General features: G+C 41.7%; 1 protein-coding gene across 1 annotated transcript in view; it reads left to right on the top strand.

Moving 5' to 3' along the window:
• The window catches only part of SZT2 (SZT2 subunit of KICSTOR complex), a 76802-nt gene that overhangs the window by 40259 nt on the left and 20844 nt on the right, over nt 1-15699 (top strand). Inside the window, exons 32-50 of the mRNA XM_070941426.1 lie at nt 586-864; nt 1069-1204; nt 1288-1404; nt 1496-1559; nt 1756-1941; nt 3627-3908; nt 4039-4228; nt 5454-5531; nt 5724-5862; nt 6442-6547; nt 7578-7701; nt 8444-8596; nt 9409-9511; nt 9679-9793; nt 10895-11006; nt 11448-11566; nt 11743-11907; nt 12822-12912; nt 15521-15694. Coding sequence (XP_070797527.1) covers nt 586-864; nt 1069-1204; nt 1288-1404; nt 1496-1559; nt 1756-1941; nt 3627-3908; nt 4039-4228; nt 5454-5531; nt 5724-5862; nt 6442-6547; nt 7578-7701; nt 8444-8596; nt 9409-9511; nt 9679-9793; nt 10895-11006; nt 11448-11566; nt 11743-11907; nt 12822-12912; nt 15521-15694 — 2733 coding nt within the window. The remainder of the gene's footprint in view (nt 1-585; nt 865-1068; nt 1205-1287; nt 1405-1495; nt 1560-1755; nt 1942-3626; nt 3909-4038; nt 4229-5453; nt 5532-5723; nt 5863-6441; nt 6548-7577; nt 7702-8443; nt 8597-9408; nt 9512-9678; nt 9794-10894; nt 11007-11447; nt 11567-11742; nt 11908-12821; nt 12913-15520; nt 15695-15699) is intronic.

Here is a 15699-nt window from a genome sequence, read left to right as displayed (position 1 = left end):
AAACAAATCATAGCCTATATGACCAGCTGTACTGTACTGTACTGTACTGTATTATATTACACTGGGAAATACAAACTCTCTGGACTCATCAAAAGCATGTTAATCTCATTTGTAACAGAATTACCTGCCATGTTATCAATCACTGATTGGCCAACCATACAGACACTGCTGGGCCATTGTTTAATCAATCACTGTAACGATTTTAGTTCATATCCACTTATAACTTTATATTTTTGATACAAATTACTGTTGTGTACTTTTACATGTGGTTGTTAGTGCTGTCCTTTTTTATCCAAAGCCAATTTATCTTGCTAATATACACTGTTCATTTACCGGTAATCCTTTTAGGCCAGGGGTGGGCAACTGTGGCCCTTTCATGACTTGTGGACTTCAACTCCCAGAATTCCTGAGACAGCCAAGCTGGCTCAGGAATTCTGGGAGTTGAAGTCCACAGGTTGTAAAAGGGCCACAGTTCCCCACCCCTGGTTTAGGCTACACTTTTAAAAGAGGACTTTTATAGAAGAAATCTCTTTTGGTACTTTGACAACTTCTCTTGAAATTGATAAATGATTTATTTTTAAATAGGGAACACATCCAGCTATGCCATTGGCACTGAGAGTGACCCAGAACTGGAGGTAGAATATCGGGAGCGCTTGGACCAAGAATTTTTAGAAGCCGGCTCCTTGTCAGACTCCAATACTGTTAACCAGGATGATGACTCCTTCAGTGTCCTGGGAGACTCCCTGGCAGAACAGGAACTGCAGGAGCAAGACATGCCTCCCCTTTTTATGCACTTGACCTGTTCTGTGAAGCTACGCAGCCAGCACTGTTCCATGCCTGTTCGCTCGCTGCCCACCTGCCTAGGTGAATAAAAAAGTACAAAATGAAGGTTTGGGGTGGGAATGATGGAACTCTAGTATGGGAGACATTGCATATGGCCAGGTAGAAACTCCCAAAGGAAATGTGGTTTGATGGAGTCCTATGACAGAGATCCAACTTCTTCCTGAGCATTTGGCAAAGAAGCATAAAGAGGGGGTCTCTGTGAGTAATATCTGCTGCTTTCTATAGGAGATGTGCTGGGCGGCCTTGAAAGCTCTAAGATACTTCATACAATTGACCTTTCTGACCTTTGTGTGACCCTTGACATTTTTGTCTTGACTGTTCCTCTGGAGATCGAAATGGTGAACGATTTACATCACAATAGGTGGGAACTCACAATTATCAAAGGGTTGGGGAGTTTTGAAGCCTTGGAAAAATGTTCAGACATTATTTCCTCTCTTTCCACAGATACACCTCTGAGAGCAGCGTCTCCTTCACCCGTTCCCCAGGACAGCCCTCTTCTTTCCGTTCAGATGATGAGCTTATGCACACCTTGGACAGAATGCCATCCTCCTCCACTGATTGGTATTAATCTTTTTCTATCAAATGTCTGTGCTGGGATGTATGAATTGAAGACTCTTACGTTCAGAATGTGCATTCTCATCTTTTTTTCAAGGCATCCAGCACTCTCCAATCTTCCTGCAGTGCACAGGCAAGCTGTTGAAGCCACTATGACAGAAGTGAGTCTATCTGCCCTTGGGATTGGGGCAGCTGGAAACTGGGCATTATCCTTGATCCGCTGCCTTCCTCTGCTCTTCTGTATTAGAGCATGGCCTGGCTACAAACCATTCTTGGTAGGAATGCAGTTGCTAGAAACAGATGCTTATTGGAGAGTATTCCATTCCTTGACCTGGACTTTCCTCTCTTCTTTCTCAGATCCGTTGGCTCCTGGATGATGAGATTGTGTCAGCATTGCGTTACTCACAGCCTGTTACTGCTAGCATCTTGAGTCAAGCAGCTTCTCACATCTATAGTTCCCAGGGCCGTCCAAGCTGTCATTGTGAGGTGGTCCCTCTGCAATTTGTATTTGGACCTGAGAATTCTCTGGAAAGGTTTCGTGAGGTAAACAGGATTCTATCCCTTTGCGTTTTCATAGTTTTTTGTATAGATTTCATGTGATTTCTATAGTCTACAATCCCTAAATAAAGATTGAACAGGCTCTGTGATTATACATAATCCCTAAAAGCCTGAACTAGGATCCTAAGGAAACTCCAAAATGTTCACCAGCAAATGGTGCACATTCCAGATCTGAAGCAAGCAGGGGCATTTGAATCCACCTGCAGTTCCTTCTCTCTTGCCTGCTGACTGCTGCTAGAAGAAACTTTCCCTTTTCCAGGGCATGCATAATAGTTGCATGTGTTCAGAAAAATAATTAAGTTGTATACAACAGAAGAGAATAAAGATCAAACACATGGGAGGCTGGAGTATTTTGTTTTAATGAATTGTAAATTAAATTAAGTCAAATTTAGGGACTTCTTTTTCTTTTATCTCAGCCCTGCTTATTTCGGAAGTAGGCATTTGGATGCCAAATTTTAAATGCAGCCTTTGGTCTGGAAAAGTTGTAAATCTCTGCCTTGGATATTAAACCAGACCATGGTTGTCATTTCACAATAAAAAAAAAATCAACAGCACATATTGCAACTATAAGAAATAATACAATGAAACATCCCAGGCCAAAATTAAAATTACTGAGTAATAAAAATAAAACAAAAACCCAAACTTAACTGCAACCAAAAAACAACAACAACAACCTGATGGCATTACTTCATTCAAAGAATCTGTAAAATAGATCTGTTTTTATTAACTTATAAAGAGTCAACAAAATGGAGCACAGATTTCCAGGGGAATGCTGTTCCATAACAGCGTACCCACTGAAAAGCTGCACCTATAAATTTCAGCTCCCTGCTTCACTTCAGAGAAGTGAGGAGTCTCCTGGGATATAGGAGTCTGGCAGGTTGACTCTGTCTGGAGAAGATAATCCTGCAAGTAGCATATAGTTTAAAATCAGCTTTTTGAATTATGCCCACAAGCCAATGCAAGCCCTGAACCAACCATCTAGTACTCTCATGTCAATATATGCAAAAGAATGCCAATTACCAACAGCTAATCTTCTGAATTAGTTGTAGCTTCTGAATTGTCTTCAGAAATAGCCTCACATGGAATACATTATTGTAGGATCCACAAATAATACTGAAAACACAAGCAACTTTTGTAAGGTCCTTTATGGTTGCAACTGTCATACCAAGCAGCTGAATGAAAACCTCCATCTGTCATGTGGTAATAAGTTCAGGAGGACTGTCATACCTGCTCTCTCAAGGGTAGTGGTGCTCTATCAAGAGACAACACTGCAGTTGTAACAGTGCCTCAGTGCACTGTACAAAGCCTGTTTTGCCAAGGTTTTGTTAGCTGCCCAGAGTCACTTTAGTGAATATGGACACACCTAGAAAAGAACTGGAACTTACTACAAACTCTTTCGAAATTGCCAGCATCACTTTCTCCCATAATGAGCCCTACAAAACTGTCTGGATCCCTGGAAGTGACTCCTCACTTCCCTCAATATATTCCCAGAGATTTTGCTATTTGTGCCATAACCTCAATAGCCACAGCAGTTTGGCAACCGGCAGTATCAGCAGTTTGACAAAACTGGTTTCCCAACCATCCACTCAGCTATGCCCTTCCTTCACTTAGTTTCGGCCTACAAAGTAGATTCCCCTCCGGCTCTCTCTTCTTTGTTTGGGTGCTTCTAGGAGTTCCAGAAAATGCCCTTGCCCGGCTATGTCCTCAATGCTGAGGGGAGTGATTTCTACTATGCATCCGTCAGTCGCCTACATGCCTCAGTCAGTGGACCCAGCCCTTCTGTTACTCTCGAGAGCACTATGACAGGAGGCAGATGTGACAGCAGCAGCAAAACAGAAGGCTCCCTACCCTGTTCTACTCCCCCTGATGAAGCTCAAAGTCTCTGGGCATGGCCAGCAAATGAAAACAAGACTGGAGAATGTCTGGGCATAAGTAACCAAGTACCTGTTGAGGTAGGTTTTAGACATGATTGAAACAGATGAGAGATTTAATGGTCATTGATATGGGACCACAAGGGTGACTGTTGAGGAAATATCCCGGACTATCTTGTCAGTAGAACTTTCCATCTTTTCTATGATGCAGGTGTCAACCCAATTAACATCTGTGGATCACCAGACCAGTATTTTGGAGCAGGGTTGTCCAGGTGAGGAAACTCCTTTGACGCAGGCGCAACCTCAGGCTTCCTTTTCAGACAAATGGAGCAGTGAGCAATCTCCGTTAGCTACACCATCTCTACCAAATCTAACAGAATCTGTGTTCCCCAGCAAGGAAGGTGAGAAACTGTCACCAAGTATTCACAATTATGAAATATAAAATGAGTTCCTAAGCTTTTTTCAAAATGAAATGTAGTCTTTTGAAATTGGCATGGTACTGAACTCTTGCAGCTGCTCTTTTACTTATTTCATTTATTTGTACCTACCTTTATTATTTTTACAAATAATATTTTTACTTATCCAACACAACAATTTTCTTCACAACAACAGCCTTGTGGGGTGGGGTGGGCTGAGACAAATTGACTGGCCCAAAGTCATCCAGTTGACTTTCATGGCTAAGGCAGGACTTGAACTCATGGTCGCCTGCTTTCTAGCCTAGTGCCTTAACCACTAGACCAAATTGGCTGCTTTTGTTCTGCTTGCTTCAATAGAACTAATTATAATCAATGTTACTTTGGGGTTACTTTGATTTTAAAGTATAGTAAATCTTTATCAGTTGACTTTATTCTTGATCTACTACTTTTTGAATGACAATTAACATTACAGATCTGGAAGGCTTTTATTTGTTTGAACTGTTTTTAAATTTTATTCACTGAAATTCAATTTTCAAGTCAAATCTACTTTTGTGTGTGTGTGTGAGAGAGGATCTAGCATCTTTATGTTTTGCATTCATTTGCCTTTGCATGTCTGCATTTCTCCCTAGTATTTTATATAGCTTACTCTGAACAAAAATGTAGCATTTCACGGTTATAAAAACTCCATATTCAGGTCATTATCTTTTCCTTAGCCCTGACTTACACCAAAAGTTGTGATCTTCAGTAGGTGTTTGTTAAAATGCTTTTCTTCATAGCATTACTCCAAGATTGATTTTTTTTATAATCAAGATCATTTTAGTACCATTGAGCTCATGAGACTGCAGTTCTAGAAAGCTTCTGCATGTCTTGCATTTCAATTTTGGTATGAAGTGACTGTCACTCAAAATTGGAACTTTGAGGAACCTCAGGCCTCAGAGCTTTATTTTGTTGGGGGTGTTCCTTGGAACCCTGACAGTGACTCTTGCTTAATTTCTGAAATTACACAATCTGTGCAGCAGTCAAGATTTTTTAAAAATAATACTTTGTGTACTTTTAGTATGCTTGCATCCTTTTCTTTTCAGGCTCAGTTCTTGATGCTTGATGCCAGATTGTCAATTTTGATGCTTAAACCAAAGTTTATCGTCAGGATGTGCGGAATCTTTCACCTTGGGAGAAGTCTCTTAAGGGCATCTGACTCTTTTCTTTACAGGTTGTTATAGGAAGCAACAGCTTAGTCAAGTGCAAAGTTTGGTGTCAAGCCAGGGAAGCATGGATTCTGATCTTCTTGGTGAGTAGATGGGTTGTATTTTTGGGGAAAGTCAGTTTTAGAGAACTGGGGAAATATCTGTCTAGGATTTCCTGACAACATCATAGATGTGGATTATCACAGAACCATTGGACTCCCCAGGAATCTTCTGATATTTTTAGGATGAATTGACTGAACCCTTCACAGATAGCAGGATACATTTTCATTTCCCAGGATATGATGGAGGTAGCAGTGATTCTGAAGGTGAGGAGGCAGTGATGAGTGACCTAGAATCCAGATGCCCTCTGATACCTGACTTCTGGCTGATCATCAAGATCCACCAGGATCGGGTTGAAGTTTATTCCCATACGCGGTAAGATCCTAATTCTCATGGCTCCCTAAGCAGAGATGAGAAAGTGATTCCCCTGAGTGATTTTTCTGACATGGAATTGGATGATCTGTGAATGCGCGATTTGGGGAGCTCAAATTGGGAAAGAGAAGAGGAGATACAGCTCTTATTGGCTGTGAATTTCACACCCAAAATCAATTATAATATAAGCATCTGTCAGTGTGCTGCTTTCCTCTCATCCTTGTTTTACATTTATCATATCATTCAGTGATGTAATGAAAGAAAGAAAGTGGTGTGTGTGGGTGTTGTCCAAACTTTGTGTGTGTATTGCCCAATCTGTACCAACTATATATTACCTTGGATAGACTGCAATTCCTATAATTCTACTGGGCCAGAAAATTAAATAGTATAGTTTAGTGGAGTTCTGCTGACTGGGGAATTCTGGGAGCTGAAGCCCACACTTCTGAAAGTTCTGTAAGTTGAGAAACACTAGTCTAGTGCATCTAGAGGACACCAAAGTGGAAGATAATAGCACTTTATGCTTGGAAATGAAAGTTTCCTCATGAGTCAGGTTCTGAGACTTCTCTTTTTTTCTCTCTATAGCAGCTACAATGCAGTAAAAGCAACACAGATTGAGGAAGGAGAATGCATACAACTTCACCGGGCAATGATAAAGAAGGTTGGAGAGATTTGTCGTGTTGTTAACCAGGTAAGTATGGGACATTCAAGCTATAAAGCCTGCTCCTTAAATGATAACAAGCTATCCCGTAGTTTCCTGGAGGAATAGTGCTTTCTTGTGAGTAAGAAAATGCAACTACAAGCTTCTTTTTTAAAAAAATTGTCCCACAAATCAGTTAGAAACTAACCAAATTGAGAAATTGTAGGCCAATCACCTTAATGCTTTTTCTCAGGTAGAGGAAAGGGAATTCAGGATAGATTCTGCAAGAACAAATCCCATTGGGGGAATGGCCCTATTGACACTGTGTACTTAGATTGTGCATCTGTTGTACATATTCCTGGATTGGTGGGGGGCTGCTCATAGTCACTTATGCCCTTGTGATCTCAAGATTGGACTGTTGCAGTGCAATTTATATGGAGCTGAAGACACTTCACCTAGTGCAGAATGCACTGGCATGGAGTTACTGACACAAGTTACTTAGTGCATGTGACAATATTGGTTCACGAGTGCATTGGCTTCCTGAGGGCCTCCAGATGTCATTCTAGATATTAGTTGTCACTTTAAGTCCCTTTGTGACTTTTGACCAGGTTATCTATGGGTCCAACCCTCCCCAATGGACTCTACAGGTTTGGCCTGAGCCCGGGACTCTGAGCATGTGATAGAGTCCATCTTTTGGCTATGTGGTACTTACTTGGATGATGCCCAGCTACTATGCATTTTATTTTTATATCACATATCTTACGTATTTTATTGTAAACTACCTAGAGTAGCGTGTAAAATGGGCAGCCTTATAAATCAAATAAATAAATATAGAACAGATGGAGAGGTTAAAAAAATACATTGCGGAAGAAGACAGTGCAAACTACTTTTATATTCTTACCAAGGAAGCTACATGGATGTATCTGTAGAGTCACCAAGAATTGAATTCAACTTAAAGAAAACTTTACATTTTTTTTAATTACAAACTCCTCCTTTGAGCGGGTGGGGTGGGAGAGCCAAAAACTGTTCCTGATGTGAGGAAACAATTAAATTAATGCTTCCTGCCCCCTTCTCTTTAAAGCGGTTGCTGCTGCAAGATCTGCATGATAGCCACATTTGTAATTCTCTGTTGGTCGCTGAGAGTGAGGAGGATATCTGGAAAAGTGAAACACCTTATACCTATCGGCAGCGCACTGGGCCTGATGGTAGGAGCTTAAAGATGATTCTTGCTTAATGACTGTCCTGTTTAGCAACCATTCAGAGTTATAACAATGCTGAAAAAGAAGCTTTTATGAGGAGTCCTCCTTCTTAACAACCCTTGCAGCAAGTCACCTGATTGAGATTCTGGCACTTTGAAACCAACAGACATTTATGACCATCCCAGTATCTCAGTGTCACATTTGCCATTTGCACCATTTACAGCCAGCTTCCTACAAGCCGACTCAATAAAGAAGCCAGCAGTAGCACTGGAAGTTGTGGTCATGTGATAGCTGATTTAAATTATTGCAGGTGATTAGTTTAATAACCACAGCGGAATTGAGGTTGTAACTCTGTTCTGGTCACATGATGTCTTGCATTTGAGCTTAATGACAAATTCGGTGGTCCCCATTATGGATATTAAGCTAGGATTACCTATATTCTACCTGTATTCTAGTTGCTTACATCAACAATGATGCTTCTCATCAATAACAGAAAACGTAAGTCTCCCCCCCCACTCGCCTTTTATTCAGATTTATGGCAGTATCTTGAGTTGAAAATCTCCTTGTTTGTTTTCATTACTGGTTATATATTTCCATACTTTTGTGCAAAGCTAACAGTATCTATTGTAAGTTTGGGTTTCGATTGGGATGGGCGTATGTATAGAAAATATTTGTGCTTGATTTTTGGGCTATCTGTTGAAAAGTGGGAGAGAGCAAATCTGTGAAATAATCTCCCCCCCCCCTTCAGATTATCCTGGAGAGGAAAGCTACCAGCCCCGTGACTATCTTGCAGCCACTATGCAGTTCATACCTGGACATTTTGCCTGTGATGCAGTCTGGAGTACCACCATTCATGTGCATTCAAGGCTCAAGATGGGGCCCAATATGGGTGTTGCACGTGGTAGGTATTTGAAAGAAAGCTAGTCCTAGACTGTCCATTCTTGGACGAGGCCTTGTGCCCTAACGTAATAATTCTCTCCTTCTTGTTGGTTGGCAGTTCCTAGGAGATAGGAAAGGTATTGATAGGGTAGACCCAAACAGGATAGAACTTCATGCCAGACAAGATCAGGCAGCGATACAGCAGTCTCTTGAAAAGAGTGGGCTGCTGATATGGAATGTGGGGATGGTGGTAAGTGGTATCTGGGAGAATGCATCATATAATTTAAAAAAATGAGAGAACTTTATAGGAGGGGATTCTGACATTAGAACTAAAATGTTTTAGTATCATGATTTGAGCAAAGCAATTGGAAGAAATCCAAGCAGTGAGATGAGGTTGTACCTCCACAGTAATTAAAAGAGATGTGTTAAAGTACAACTTTTTAAGAAATAACTTCTGTTTTTAAGATCGTATCTGCTAAATACTATAGATGTAGTTAGCATGTATTCTAGTGAAGAATTTTGCTTCACTAGCAAAATTCTAGTGAAGAATTTTGTCCAAATATTCTCTGATACATAATACCTTAATGGAAACTCTGCTAGCATTTAATATTTTTTCCACATATTGCTTCATGCCTATTAATAATATCAAATTAAGACAGTTTTCAAATATTTGGACGCATCCAGGAGATTGGTAATTAGGCAGGTGGGTTTAATGAGCGGGCTGTAACCCTGAGAGACTGGTGGGTTGGCTTCTGAAAATTGCTACAGATTAATTGGGCATTAAACTAAATCTGTCTCTTCATAAACTTGTGCTTCTCACTCTCTCTCCGGCAGCTATCCAAGCCCTGCGCTCTGTGCTCAATGCCTTCTCAGTTGTGAACAGGAAAAATATGTTTGTTTACCAGGAGCGTGCAACCAAGTCTGTTTTTTATTTACGGTAAGTTCAGTATGTCCTTGGACATGCCCACCACATTGCTCTCAAAGTTCAGAGGAGCCTACTCGAACCATAGCTTATTACTGACTTGGGTGCTGCCTTCCTTTTGCCTCTCATAATGTTTTTCATTCATTACAACACACTTTTTTTAATTTGTTATTCTAACCCAGGCTCTCCGAAACCACTTCTGGTGGGAAGGCTGGGGAAAATGAAATCCAAAGTCTTGTGTGCCGTTCGCTGGCACTTTCACGCAGCCAGGAGCCCATTTACACTGAAGACATGACTGTAAGTATCTGTTACATTTACATGGAACCTGTGTGTCCTTGGTGCTAAAACAGAATACAGCTAGTCCTTGATTTATGATTGTAATTGGGACCCAAATCTCTCTTTCTAAGCAATACTGTTGTAAACTGCAATCCTCTTGCTTAGTGACAACAATCCTTACAGTTATGATTGTTGCTGTTAACTGAATCTAATGACTGAATGGTCATTAGGCAAGGCAATTTCCCACAGCCAAAGTCAGTAGAGAAGGAAGTTGCAATCCTGCTGGCAGGTAGATGACTGCTACCAGATGGAGGAGAGCACAAGGTGGGGTGGCATGGCACAAGGGTACAGGGCAAGGTCAGTCAGGGTGCAAGGGGGTGTGCAAGAGGCATCTTACAGGTCAGGGAGGTTGCACAAAGGTGTGAGGAGGTATGTGAGAAGTATGGGGTGGGCACACAGGGTTGTAAGGGATTGCACAAGAGGCACCATCGCGGACGTTGGTGAGAGTGTGCAAAATAACACCATGCAGGTTTGGGAGGGGATGTGAGGGTGGCCAGCACAGAACAAGCACAGAACGGCTATGGAAGGGTGCAAAGGTGGGAGAGACATGTGACCAGGGGTGAAATCCAGCTGGTTCTATCCAGCTCGGGCAAACTGGTAGCGGTGGCTGCAGAGGCTCCGCCCACCCTAACGGACATCATGACGTTGCTTTTTTGCAACATTTTAAGCCTCTGTGCATGCACACAAGGCTTTGTGCATGTGTGGATGACGGCATGTGCAAGCGGAGCAAGTGTGCGCAGTGCGCGCACATTGGCGAACCGGTAGGGAAGGTAAGTGAATTTCACCCCTGCATGTGACCTTTCCTGCCAGCTTTCCAACTGACTTTCTGGGGAAGGTAGCAGGGAAGCTGACAAATGGCAATCACTTGAAAAGCGGTGCCCTTGGCATCTAGTTGTAACTCTGAGGACTGGTTATAACCAACATTCGTTCAACAGCATTGTAACTTGCAATGGTCAGTGGCCAAATGGTTGTAGGTCGAGGACTGCCTCTATACTAAATGCTTACAGTGGGAGCTTTGCTCTCTTCCCACCCAGGGATTGTAATGTTGCTTTTCTTTAATAGGGCTCTCACTCATCTTTGGGAACAGCCTCTTTCCGCAGCGTGGATTCAGCTCGTCCTATAAGCCAAATTGATAGACACATCCAACTAGTGGTTCATGGAGTGGCACCAGCAGGTAGGCTGGGCACACACTGGTGTAATGGATGGCTGGGTAATGGATAAGACAGAAGGAAGGAATGCCTGTGGAGATGCTGCTGTTGCTGGCAGAATAAAAGACACAACTATAGAAGCTACATTCTTTTATATTTCTCCTTAATTTAATAACCTCTTGTGCATATTTCCATTGTAGCTTCTTTGTTTCCTCAATATTTCCTCTAGCCATCCTATAAAAGCACTTTGGGGATCATGTGACAAGTCACAACTCACTCTAATATATGCAACTATTTGGTCTGGAATTAACAATTAACATAGCAACAGCAGGTGAAAGAGCAGAGGAATGGCAGAGCAGCTCTCAAAAACAGTATCCTAAATAGGTTAATTGACGGGCACTATAGCAGACCCAAGAGCTGTAGTGGAGTTCAGGTATAAGAAGCTCAGACTACTTCTCCTTTCATAGGACCTGAGATCACAGACGAGCTGGTGAAGGTTCTGCGTAGACGTCTGGATGAAGCCACCCTGGATATCATCACAGTTATGCTTGTGCGGAACTGCAAACTCACTCCAGCTGATGTGGAGGTATTGGCTGAAGGAAGTACTGAACTTGCTTCCTGAGATTGTTCTAACTTCCGGCTGAAATAATCTCCCCCCTCCCCCCCTAAAATAAGAACTTTACTCCTTGACTAAAATCTCCCATCTTGGGGACTTTGTGGTCTCAGAAATATCAAACTATTGATACCCTATCTCTTCTGCAGTTCATACAACCTCCTGGGAGCCTGCCCACTGAAGTACTGCAATTTACTCTTCCTACTTCATGCCTGCCTTGGCTTCCAGCTGTAGCCTGCTATCTGCGGCAGAATCTGCTGATCTTTCTGCACACACCCAAATACACAGATAGTAATGTGGAGAACCACTTCAAGGTGAGTGTGTGGTTACCTTGAACTGCATGTTCAGTTTTTGGAGCTGAGTGGACCTTTTTAGGTTGCCAGGTTATTTTGGTTCCAGTCACTGCAGTTACGCTGGAAGGTAATTTTAGGTCTAAAAGGAAATGTTTGCTTCACTGCTATATAATCTCACATTAGACTGAAAATCATCCCTGTGAACTGGTAATACTATTGTATTAAAAATGCTACAATTATATATTATTATACTTTTAAGTGTCGCCATTTTACTTCTGAAGTCTTTAAATACACAGATAGCTGCATAAGCAGAGGGATAGAATCAAGATCACATGAAGTGTAAATACCACTTTGTAATGCCTTGGTAAGGCTACCCTTGGAAAACTGCATCCAGTTTTGATCACCACGATGTAAAAAAGATGTTGAGACTCTAGAAAGAGTGCAGAGAAGAGCAACAAAGATTATTAAGGGACTGGAGGCTAAAACATATAAAGAAAGGTTGCTGGAATTGGGTATGTCTAGTTTAATGAAGAAAACGACTAGGGGAGACATGATAGCATGATATCTCAGGGGTTGCCACAAAGAAGAGGGAGTCAGTCTATTCTCCAAAGCACCTGAAGGCAGGACAAGAAGCAATGGATGGAAGCTAATCAAGGAGAGAAGCACCCTAGAACTAAGGAGAAATTTCCTGACAGTTATAACAATCAGTGGAACAACTTGCCTCCAGAAGTTCTGAATGCTCCAACACTGGAAGTTTTTAAGAAGAGTTTGAACAACCATTTGCCTATATGGTACAGGGTATCCTGCCTGAGCAGGGGGTTGAACTAGAAGATCTCCAAGGTCTATCTGTTCTGTTCTATTATTTTCAGCTTTCTTTTCTAAGGAGGCATTTCTGAACACTAGCTTAAAGTAACCACTCTTTTCTTGCTTTTCAGCACTGCCTGAACCAGAATAGCAGCAGCAGCAGTCCTGAATTGGATCTCTATTTATATAATAAGCCAGGAGGTCAAGGCACTGGTGGCAAAGGTACTAAGCATCTCTGCTCTGTTGCAACAGGATAAAGACTAGAACACTCTAGCAATAAACTAGAGCACTTTTGGACAGTCTTAGATACAGGAGAATAAAGGCGAGTTGGGCTACCAAAAAAATAGAAGATTCTGTGAAGAGCCATCTGTCTCTTGTTTGGTCCATGTGAACCGAATTATGAAACATCCATGCATCTATATACTGTATCTTGCCGCCTTTCCAAATCTGTTTTTTCTCCAGATGTGTTACCCATTCTTTTAAACCAGCAGAGTCTGTAGCCATGTAGGTTATCTGGGTTATTGTCAGAAGAGAAGTATAGTGTAACTGGAGGATTAGTAAAGGCAGCTCTAATGCTGTGTCCTCAGTATGATGGAGAGGCACTACATTTTTTTAAAATCTCTCCCTGCCATTTGTGGGTTGTAATTCAGTGAAATTTGTTGTTCAGTACTGACTGCACATTTTCTGAACCATGGTGATTAAAATGAAATGACATGTAAGAGTCGATACTGTATTCTTGAATTAGGGAGCCAGAATAACTAGAGATTAAACTATCTGCTTGAAACAAGACATTTTGGGTTTTGGCCCATTCATTTAGCTGGTAATGTTGATTGGTGTTGATTGGTGTTGCCAAATGCAGAGAGAATAATGCATGTACTTTGACATACTCTTGCCTCCTTTTCCACCTGCACTGTGGTTTGGTTGTGTGGGTAATGCATCACTTCAAAGTGTGTCTGACCATTCTTCTGTCGTGTAGGTTCCATGTTGGATCTTGTGCAGCACCTGTTTCCACCTTCCCAGTTTCAAGGTAGCTTCCTGTAGATTCCAGTGGGCCACTGAATTTTTTTCCAGTGCTGCTTCCCATCCTCATTTTTGATCCTATGCCTGCTGTGCTGTTGGCTTTTGCTCTGTTGTTTACTGTGTCACCCATGTTTCCTCTTCAGTGTTGTCATCCAGACCTTTTTTCCAGCTCTTATCCTTGGTTCCAAGAAAAAGCTTTTTTTTTTCAAAGTAAGGATTATTTGTCAAAGTTAAAGAATCCACAACAAAAATAGGAAATATTGGCATATTTGGTGGCTTCAGATGGAGATAGAATAATTATTTTTCTGTTCGCATTTCAACCTTTCATCTTGAAACCAAAATGGGAGTAAAACATCAGGCACATTTCAGAAGATCTGTATAACTCTGTGGAGCATATACTGCTGTAGGGTTTATTTTGCAACGCAGAGCAATAGACAATTTTCTTCTGTAATCCTGGAATTGGGAAGTGGGATTCCATGATACTCTGGAATAAAGGTGTAAAACTATGCAACTGATAGTAGGTTGACGGAGAGCTGGAGACGCCTGACCCTGCAGTGCATTTAGAAACAGCCCTAACTGAATGGATTTTATACTCAAAATCAGAATAAATGCTGAGCTTGGGCAAGAAATTTTCCTGGTGACATGTTTGTTCAGGATCTTAAAACTGCTGGATCAGTGGAAATGGGACTGGAACACTTGAGTGCCTTTAGTATTGTGCATCTTTGAAGCAGGTTCTTTACATGTAGCTTGTCAGATGGATTTCTAAGTATTTTTGGCAACTTTGAGCTTTATGGTTCTATACCTAACAGAATAGATGACACTACTAGCTCTTCCTTTATCTTTGTTCTCACACGGTTGTTGAGTCAATAACAGGATTATGTTTCAGCCATGCTGGGAGTCAGTATAAACTTAATGGATCAGTTTGCTTCCATAAGAGGGCTTATTGCATGCCTGGAATAGGCTCTCTTTCTCTTTCCTAGGCATGGTTTAGGAGACATATCTCCACGCGATCTATTTCTTCCATGCAAAGGCTACATCAGGCCAAGGTCATGCTAATAGGAGGTGCTGAGCATGTTATGATTACCTTTGACAATAGGGTGCATGATTGAGATAGCATCTACAGTGTCTGTGCCATCATGCACCTTCTGCATGAAGGAAACTCACTACTTCTGTCTATAATTGATGTCATTTTAAAAACCTAGACTGCTAGTGTCTGCTGATGCTATCTGTAGAGTGTGTCCTTACCTTTTTGCACACCCTTCTTAGGAACTTTGGCATGCAGATATTAGTAAGAGATTTTGCTTGGCAAAGTGTGATTCCTATAGAATTACCATTTGTCATTATCTTGTTTTTTTTCCCCATGGGTACTAATTAATGTGGTGCATTACAGGCCAGAAGAAGGTTAGAAGAACTGAAAGAGTTACCACCACAAATCTTGATCCCCAGTTTTCAAGGGATCCTGACGCAGTACAGGAAAGGAGCTGCTTGCTTGCTTGCTTGCTGCTGTTTGCTGGAATAAGTAAAAGAAATCTAGAGAGGGCTGATCTGTTGTCTGATGCTTTTGCTGGCTGAATTTTGCTAAACCTGCAATGAATGCCACTGTTTTGTAGGTGAAAGCCCATTCCTAGTGGGAGCAGGTCTCTTTGTTATCCACATGTATGTTGATTTCCTTGTCCACATTTGTTTCACCCTTTCTCTCTGCACATACTTTTTTTTTTTTAACCTTCCCAAGTAGCATCCCAAGGATGCTGAGTTTCTGTAGCAAGTACTAAGGTGAATGGGCTCAAGCAGGCCTTCTATTTCCCTGCAGGTGTCGCATGCATTGCCCTGTCCTTTGTGGATAACTGCGGAAATCCCATTTCACTGGCTCGCTGGGTGAGGCCCTCCACTGTCCTGCTGAGCACTTCATTTCTTCCAGAGGCGGACTTTGAGAGCTTGACTACAGCCAACAAGCATGAGTGTGAATCTGGCAAGTCACAGTCAGGTAGG

This window comes from Pituophis catenifer, unplaced genomic scaffold (genome assembly GCF_029215685.1).
Source record: "Pituophis catenifer annectens isolate HBS135680 unplaced genomic scaffold, rPitCat1.0.hap2 SCAF_3, whole genome shotgun sequence".
Lineage (NCBI taxonomy): Eukaryota > Metazoa > Chordata > Lepidosauria > Squamata > Colubridae > Pituophis > Pituophis catenifer.
Note: the sequence above shows the minus strand (reverse complement) of the source record. Positions and strands in the feature narration are given on the sequence as shown.